This window comes from Hyalella azteca, unplaced genomic scaffold, assembly GCF_000764305.2.
Source record: "Hyalella azteca isolate HAZT.00-mixed unplaced genomic scaffold, Hazt_2.0.2 contig1365, whole genome shotgun sequence".
Lineage (NCBI taxonomy): Eukaryota > Metazoa > Arthropoda > Malacostraca > Amphipoda > Hyalellidae > Hyalella > Hyalella azteca.
The window spans coordinates 11025-20792 of NW_025931686.1; the positions used below are offsets into that span (position 1 = coordinate 11025).

A 9768-nucleotide genomic window follows, 5' to 3' on the forward strand; every position below is an offset into this window, starting at 1 on the left:
ATAATGTAATATCATTATCAGAAGAAACTTTTCGGAGACATTACAAGAAAGTGTTTCAGTTATCAACGGTAAAAGTTGGGAGTCAAAGTTGTTTCGTTTATGTGGGGAATAAAGAATATTTTTATTTTTTGAGATATGTTCAAGATGTAAATTAACAAATTATAGTGCATTTTCAAGGGTGGTAGAAGTAGCAGCTACAGCAGTGCTGAAGTTATCTCAAGAAATGTTCCCTCTCTCGAACTAAAATTTGAGTTGGACTTTCAATGCCATCTTGGACGTCACTTAAATAACTGATTGTTTATTTCACGTTGCTGTTATTTTACTCTGTTCATTTATTACATTACAAAAAGCCATAAATAGTTTCTAAACGAATTTCAATTCAGAATTATATAACAACCTACACTGTTAAAATTTTGAAGATAATATCAAAAAGAGTAACACCAGCCGAGTCAACGTCACCTCATCCACCGCACGCAGCCACCAATGAGCCTGCGACATCCAACCATGCCTCCTAAGAAGGTGGGTTATACTTTAAATCTAGCGAGGGAAATTAAGTTGAATTTATTTCAATTATATAATTAGCCATAAACAATTATATGTGTTTTAACAGGGTGGCCCAGTTGTTACAGTTCAGAGTACCAAGATTGGCGCAGAGAGGCGCGGGTTCGATCCCAGCTCTGTGCGCCAGTTTCTGGTCAGAATCGGCGAGGAGGCCGGGCGGTTAAGCAAAGCAGAATTGTAGCAGTGAGTTGCGAGTTCGAGACCGCAAAAAGCTGTGAATGTTCTGCGATANGGGAGCATATGAGGGGTAATATGAGGGAATATAAGAGGGAGTATATGAGGGAGCATATGAGGGAGTATATGAGGGAGTATATGAGGGAGTATATGAGGGAGTATATGAGGGTAATATGAGGGAGGTATAGAGGGTAGAGGAGCCTCCCATCGTCTGAATAAAATATGAACAAACTCGAGCAGCCGCCACAAGATGGCGAGAGCTGCCGCCATCCCGCCACATCCTGCGATGTCACTTCGATCGCTCATTTCTATTGACAATTGATATAGATAAATATATGGAGTGTTTCTCTATAGCCTAGGCTATAACCAAATAAGAATATCTATTCATTTTAACAAATTCATCTCAGAATTTGTCAATAAACGAGAGGCATTAACAAAAAAAAATGATTTCGGCTCTGTGGCATGTATCTGTTGTTCCATTTCTTTATTATAGAAATCTAGAAATATAGGCTATAGGAGAGACTAGAAGGCTATAGGCTAGAGGAAGGCAATATATCTTATATAGGCTATAGGAAGGCAATATATCCATATAGGCTATAAGAAGGCAATATATCCTATTTAGGCTATAGGAAGGCAATATACCCTATATAGGCTATAGGAAGGCAATATATCCTATATAGGCTATAGGGAGGCAATATATCCTATATAGACTATAAGAAAGCAATACAAAAGCAATGATACAGGCAATAGTAATAGCAAAGTAAAGATAACAGTAAAGCAGCACCAGTATATAGGGCCATCGCTCGACCTCCAGTACAGATGTTTTAGTGCGAAGTTAAACTTCGCGCCACTAAGTAAATTTTGAATTACTCATTTTTCGTTGATTTTTTCTTGCCTTTACATGAGTGTCATTATATTCTCAGCATGACTATTATTTTTTATTGGAGTATTGAAAGTATTCGTGCAATGCCTCTACTTGTGTCTTTATGTTAAGTTCAAGACGTCGCCGTTCATCCATTTATGTGTTCTGGTTTAAATTCTATGTTTGGCAGGGTGGCCCGGTGGTTACAGTTGTGGTTACAGTGGTTACAGTCTATGTGGTTATACAGTGGTTACAGTCTATGTGGTTATACAGTGGATACAGTCTATGTGGTTATACAGTGGTTACAGTCTATGTACAGGCAGGGTGGCTGGCTCACTACTCGATAGCTTGTTCCTCAGTCTTGTGAGAGTCCCACAATCTGCTTTAGGCTTTCTTGTAGAGCTTAACTAGTCACCGTTTCCTCGAATCGATCACTAGTCACCATCTCCTGAAGTCACTAATGACTTTCACAAATTATTTATTCACTCGCATGCGTTCCCTCGTGAGAAGCGAGACCTCGCACGGCTTCCCCTCATGTAGTAAACAATTAGCAGCAATGATGACAGCGAGTGACCAGACTATTGTAGTTACCCTCATAACTATTGTAGGTACCCTCATAACTATTGTAGGTACCCTCATAACTATTGTAGGTACCCTCATAACTATTGTAGGTACCCTCATAACTATTGTAGGTACTCTCATAACTACTCTTTACAGTAACTTTGACTACCCTCCATGGAAACCTCTATAATAACCTCCATGGTGGACGAGTGGACGAGGGCCATTACCTCCCCCATTACCTCCCCCATTACCTCCCCCCTTCCTCCCCATTACCCCCGCTGTTCCTCACAACTTGGCACCAGGTAAATTATTTAATTCGTGCGCCTAATCTTTACAGTAACTTTGACTACCCTCCATGGAAACCTCTATAATAACCTCCATGGTGGACGAGTGGACGACCCCCATTACCTCCCCCATTACCTCCCCATTACCTCCCCATTACCCCCGCTGTTCCTCACAACTTGGCACCAGGTAAATTATTTAATTCGTGCGCCTAATCTTGACGCTGGACGGCTTACGTCGCAATACAAATTACGTCGCATTAATACACATTACGGCGCATTACACATTACGCCGCATTACGCATTACGGCGCATTACGCCGCATTACGCATTACGTTGCATTACGGCGCATTACGCAGCACGTAAGCGTGCGTCAGCGCTCGTCTGCGTGAGCGCACATCCTCGTAACTACGCATTGCGTACGCAGCTCAATATTGCGTGGTGAATATCACATGAATTGTGTAGTGAATATAAGTGTGGTGAATAGCACATGAATTGTGTGGTGAATCCAAGCGTGGTAAATATCAAACGTTGAATATCAAACGTGTTGAATATTGGCGCCGTGAATGTCAGATTATTCATACCATGAACTACCTTTTAATTTTCTATATGGGCAGTAAACTGTTCCAAATTTTAGTTTAAATTTTCAAATAATTGTTATTATGAAAAGCTTGCTGCGCTTTTTGCATGCTGGCGTCCCGAGCCTGCGATTTGCGCTATCTAGCATGATTGCATGATTGTTTTGGGAGAAGAGTGTGTAACACATACTTCGATAATACGATGCGCTTTAAAAAAATCGGCTTCTTGGGCTTTTGTTGATTTTCATTTTGATTTTGATTTTTTGATTTTGGTTTGTTTTGTTGATTTTTTATCCCCGTGTGATAAAAAAATGAAAAATCTGCTTTTTTTGGGATATGAGTAGGTAACACATATATTACGATAATACGGATGACATATGTACTATATTTATAATAAATAAGTTTCCAGCGTGTACGTAACATTGCTGTGGGCTCACACCACAATCAACTATTGGTCTAAGCATCATCCTAATCATGATAGTATAACGGTCCGTGATTGTTCTTCAACTCAATAATTATTTTGTTTTTGAGAGGAAATCTTATTTTGCAGTGTGTTTTCTATTATATATTTTAATTTTATATATATTCATTTATTATAGATACTATATTTATATATATATATATAGATATTATATTTAGTGCTCCAAGCTCCAGGGTTAGGACTCAACGTTTCTAATGCAAGCTCTGAATTTTCCTGGCGCTTAAACATAAAATATTCAAAATATTTTAACAATATGCGCTGAATTACTCACAGCCATAAGGTAGATGCATCGCACAAACTATTCATATTACAACGTAATACATATTACATTACATCTATTTTCAGCAATACTTTACACACGACGGTCAATACTAAACAGCCTTCACTAATAACACGGCACTCATGACACTTTCACCTGCGCTCCTATAGTTAAGATATGTACGATAATAAAACTTCCTCTAAACTTTTATAAAATTCGAAATTTCTTCTATAATTCGAAATTTCTTCTAAAATTCGAAATTTCTTCTATAAATTCGAAATATCTTCCAAAATTCGAAATTTCTTCTAAATTCGAAATTACTTCTAAATTCAAAATTTCTTCTATAATTCGAAATTTCTTCTAAAATTCGAAATTTCTTCTAAAATTCGAAATTTCTTCTATAAATTCGAAATATCTTCCAAAATTCAAAATTTCTTCTAAATTCGAAATTACTTCTAAATTCAAAATTTCTTCTATAATTCGAAATTTCTTCTAAAATTCGAAATTTCTTCTAAAATTCGAAATTTCTTCTATAAATTCGAAATATCTTNAGATGTGTATAAGAGACAGGGGGGTGGCGGTGGTGATGCTTACTTTATTGTGGTGTTGTGATGGTGTGCGTGTGGAGCAGTGCAGTTCGTAGCTCGGAAGTGGCCGTAAACAATAATTTGTTATATGTTTCACTTACTTAAATATAATGACCAATTTCCCTAGACTTATAGGGAATATATGTACATGGGCCGGCTTCTTATCTCCAGGATGCTTCCTTATCTTATCTTTTAACTGATGATTCTATTCATCCTTTTCAAAAAACAAACTTCAAGGAAGAGTGTTTATATACAAGAAAAATAAAGAAATTCGGATATATGTTCATCTTACTCTTCAAATTAGTAAACTTCTCGCAATATAAAATGTTTTAATAAATTCAGAATGTCTTTGTGAATCATACATTCATTATGAGCAAATTCTTCACCTTATAATGATATCTTATCTTATCATATCTTATAAAATCTTATCATATCATATCTTATTATATCTTATCATATCTTATAAAATCTTATCATATCATATCTTATTATATCTTATCATATCTGATCATAACTTATCATATCTCATCATATCTCACCATATCTTATCATATCTTATCAAATCTTATCATATCTCAGCATATCTTATCATAACTTATCATATCTTATTATATCTTATCATATCTTATCATATCTTATCAATTCTTATCATATCTCATCATATCCTATCATAACTTAGCATATCTTATCAAATCTTATCATATCTCATCATATCTTATCATAACTTATCATATCTTATAATATCTCATCATATCTTATCATATCTTGTCATATCCTGTCTCTTATACACATCTAGATGTGTATAAGAGACAAGCATTAGAGTGAGGGCTGAGTAAGCCAGCATTAGAGTGAGGGCTGAGTAAGCCAGCATTAGAGTGAGTGCTGAGTAAGCCAGCATTAGAGTGAGGGCTGAGTTACAAGCTGAATAAATACATGCATATACAAGCTGTATTGCGGCAAGCTGTAATACTATAGCCTGAATTAATTAAGTTTATTAATCAATATTAAGCTATAACTAGTTTAGGCTGAATTTATTAAGGCTCATGAAATGCAAGCTGAAATGATGCATTCTGAATAAATACACGTTCAAACGAAACAGGCTGAATCGCAGTAGTCTGAATGAGATCATGCTGAATTAATATGAAGGCGGGTTCAACACAGCCTGAATTCATAAAGTGCTGATTTAACACATATTCAATTAATGTATGATAATGTTGAACAGGCTGAATTGATACATGTAGACTCAATAAAGGCTGAATTAATTCAGGCTGCCTTAAAACAAGCTGAATTAATACAAGCTTATTTCACAAAGGCTGAATGAATAGAATCTGAGTGAGCAGGCTGAATTAATGCGTAACACGCAATGTCACGCACGCGGGCATTTAAGGCGTCTATGTCTGACCACGCAACAGGTGAGCTACGGACAATACCTGTAGCTTGTTTTTACCCTTAACTGTTCAATATATTCTCCCGGTAATATTCATTTTAATTAATGTAACAACTTAAGCTTTTTTATTACACGACGTACGTCATTTTTAGCGCATTTACTCATTTATGAAAAAAAGGCGCTACTGTGCTCGCCATGTCTGTCTGTCCGTCTATCTGTCCGTCTGTCTGTACGTCTGTCTGTCCGTTTGTCTGTCTGTCCGTGACTTTACGTTTTCGTCGACGATAAAATGCGATACTCACTGCATTGAGTACTGAGTTATATTTTTTCGATGCGAAATATCACTTCACTGGCTACTTGCAGGCAGACCTAACTTACTGATAGAAATATTAACCGATTTTCCTTACAAAATTTAGCCTTCAGTGCACGATTAAGTCACAAGTCATACATTGTAAGAAATCTATACCCTCTACACGCGCCTATTAGAGGGTAAACTACCCTCTACACGCGCCTATTAGAGGGTAAACTGAAGGCACGGCAGTTGTACAGCTGGTAAACTCAAGCCACCTGCAACAGAAGACTGTTCATTGATCTGCACAGGTGGTGCTCAGGACCTGTTCATATTCTCTTTGAACTTTGATCTCTCGCATCACGCACACGACACTCTCCCCTGACACTCCTCCCTGACACTCCTCCCTGACACTCCTCCCTGACACTCCTCCCTGACACTCCTCCCTGACACTCCTCCCTGACACTCCTCCCTACTCCTCCCTGCCACTTTTCTCTGACACTCCTCCCTGACACTCGTGAAGCCTTTGTCTGCGGTCGCTGCCACTCGCCCTGTCTTTGCCCGTCATTGTAACGCAGCGTTTTTTTCTCTAAAAAAATTCTCGTATCTTAAAATTGGTTTAACGTGATTCGATAACTTGGGCTTTGTACCTCTTTGTGTATCATTGTTATTATAAAAAATAAAAATGAAACATCAGTTTCTAAAGTTTGTTTATTCTTCACTTCTCACAAAATGTCGCAAGTTCACTAACGTTGAGTTAAAATGCAAGGTTCTGATGAACAGATCGAACTTCTTATAAAAGTCATGCACTATTTTTAAAGTTTTTAACGCTTCATTCCAACACAAATTTTATGCCCTTGATTATGCAATCCTTTTTAAGTAAATATTAATACTATAACTGAAGACCAGAAGGCATCGATGAGTAAAAATCGCTGTCATGCAATACAGACAAGAAATATTCCATTTCTATCAGTACTGATGAGACAAAGAGGGTTCTAGGTTCAGAGCCCGTGGTTCTTTTTAGTGCATTTTCCCATTTATGGAAAAAAGTGCGCTATTCTGCTCGTTATGTCCGTCCATCCGTCCGCGACTTCACGGAAATGCGTGAAAATGCGCTCTCAGTCACTCACTGCAGTGAGCACTGAGTTATATTTTTTATAGCTTTGGATCCATAAATAAATTCAATAAAATTTATGTTTCTAAGGGTCAAATTTGCTCATTTTTGGTATAAAATGTTCAAATAACACGTCATGTTTTGAGAACGCCATCGCATCAACTGCGTATTGCGTCATTGCATAGCGTTACATGTTACTGCATGGCATTACATGTTATTGCATAGCGTTACATGTTATTGCATAATGTTACATGTTATTGCATAGCGTTACATGTTATTGCATAATGTTACATGTTATTGCATAGCGTTACATGTTATTGCACAGCGTTACATGCTATTGCATAGCGTTACATGTTATTGCACAGCGTTACATGTTATTGCATAATGTTACATGTTATTGCATAGCGTTACATGTTATTGCATAATGTTACATGTTATTGCATAGCGTTACATGTTATTGCACAGCGTTACATGCTATTGCATAGCGTTACATGTTATTGCACAGCGTTACATGTTATTGCATAGCGTTACATGTTATTGCATAATGTTACATGTTATTGCATAGCGTTACATGTTATTGCATAGCGTTACATGTTATTGCATAGCGTTACATGTTATTGCATAATGTTACATGTTTATGCATCACCGAATATGTTGAAGTTAGAGAAACATACGCGGTATTATCGTTCATGCGGTAACGTTGCCGTGACGTATGAAAGTCCAGTGCGTTACCATTACCCTCAGACGTCGGTAATTTACGTCTGAGAACGTCTGTTCTGAAGCATTTGTTTGGATCTGCGTTGCCATGGCAACCACAGCTTGGTTCTCTAGATCTCGCGCGCCTGTTTCCTAGAAGCAGCAAGAAGCTCTGCTAGAAATGTTCTAGGTTTTATGGGAGCAGCATTCTGCTGTGAACCATGCATGAGGAGTTAGTTCATGAGATGAGTTTCTTGACTTAATGTAGCTTAGCATAGCATCGCATAGCATAGCATAGCATAGCATAGCATAGCATAGCTAACACAGCATAATTAGCATGTAGCAAAGCATAGCGTAACAAAGCTAACACAGCATAACATAGCATAGCAATTAAGGCATAGCACAGCATTACAAAGAATAACAATTCATAGCATAGCACAGCATAGCACAGCATGGCACAGTTTACAATGCTAATAAACATAACATAGCATAGCATAGCCTAGCATATAGCATAGCAAATCATAACGTAGCATAACAAAGCAAGCACAGTATCACAAAGAATAACGTTGCATAGCATAGCAGTAATCGGCCCAGATGAATATAGGACGGGGTGGGGCCAAAAGTTATACGGCAAAAGTTACACAACTAAAACAGAATTGTCTTAATTAGCAATCCTAAAATTCATTTTAATCCAGGAAGCACAATTTTTTACTGTAAAAAGAAATAACTTTAAGCGAATTTCCGATATTATAGTATTCAATGTAGTTCTAAAATCATCTTATCTAAACCAAATCACTTCTTTACCTCAACGCCATCCTCTTTGTCAATGTTTCCACAAATTTATCTTGGATTAGGACTGAAATTTGACTGAAATTTGCCTTGGATGAGGAATAGTACAAAATTTTTTCCCTCCCCTCACATAAGAGGGGAGACCGGCACATGATGAGCTAATTTTTTCTTGCCTGCGGCTGAATTCTTCACGAGTTCTTGAAGATCTGCAGGCGGGCAGACAACACTGACGGGAATTCTCAGAATATATGACTGGCAACCGCTCCCGCTGGTGTTGTTGGTGCTGATGGTGCTGGTGCTGGTGCTGGTGGTGCTGCTGGTGCTGCTGGTGCTGCAGCATTGACTGTTGCTGCTGCTTTTGGTTTTTGGTGCTGCTGATGCTGGTGCTGCATCATCTACTGAAACTAGTGCTACTACTGCTCTTGTTGCTGCTAGTGATGCCTTAACTGCTGATATTACTGCAGTTGCCGCTAATGCTTGTATCGCTACCATTGCCGCTGTTGTTGTAATTAAATTCAATATTATTGTCATTATTATTGCAATTCCCATTTTCACCGATTTTTTTTACCACATAAATAAGAGCGTTTGTTTGATTACCAGCGCCACAAACACAGACGCGAGAACACATCTTCTGGCCACTGTGACACCGTGCCGTCCGTACCGGCCACAAGCAGCTTACATTATTTCGGAGCAACTCTGAAGAGTTCGGAGCAGTTATGAGGAGGTTTACAGAGCAGCTCTGAGCATCCCAAACAACTTTGAGTAGCTCTGAACAGTCCTGAGCAGCCATGAACAACTCTGAACATCTATGAGCAGCTCTGAACTGCTCTGAGCAGCTCTAAACATCTCTGAGCAGCTCTGAACATCTCTGAACATCTCTGAGCATCTCTGAACATCTCTGAACATCTCCGAACATCTCTGAACAGCTCTGAACATCTCTGAACAGCTCTGAACAGCTCTGAACATCTCTGAACAGCTCTGAACAGCTCTGAACATCTCTGAACAGCTCTGAACAGCTCTGAACATCTCTGAACATCTCTGAACATCTCTGAACATCTCTGAACATCTCTGAACATCTCTGAACAGCTCTGAACATCTCTGAACATCTCTGAACATCTCTGAACATCTCTGAGCAGCTCTGAGCAGCTC

At 38.2% G+C, this 9768-nt stretch overlaps 1 protein-coding gene across 1 annotated transcript in view; it reads left to right on the forward strand.

Annotated features, from left to right (window-relative positions):
- The first annotated feature begins 476 nt into the window (after positions 1–476).
- Positions 477–9768, forward strand: part of LOC108666692 (ras-responsive element-binding protein 1) — a 41560-nt gene continuing 32268 nt past the window's right edge. The window contains exon 1 of the mRNA XM_018153610.2: positions 477–519. Coding sequence (XP_018009099.2) covers positions 484–519 — 36 coding nt within the window. The 5' untranslated portion in view covers positions 477–483. The remainder of the gene's footprint in view (positions 520–9768) is intronic.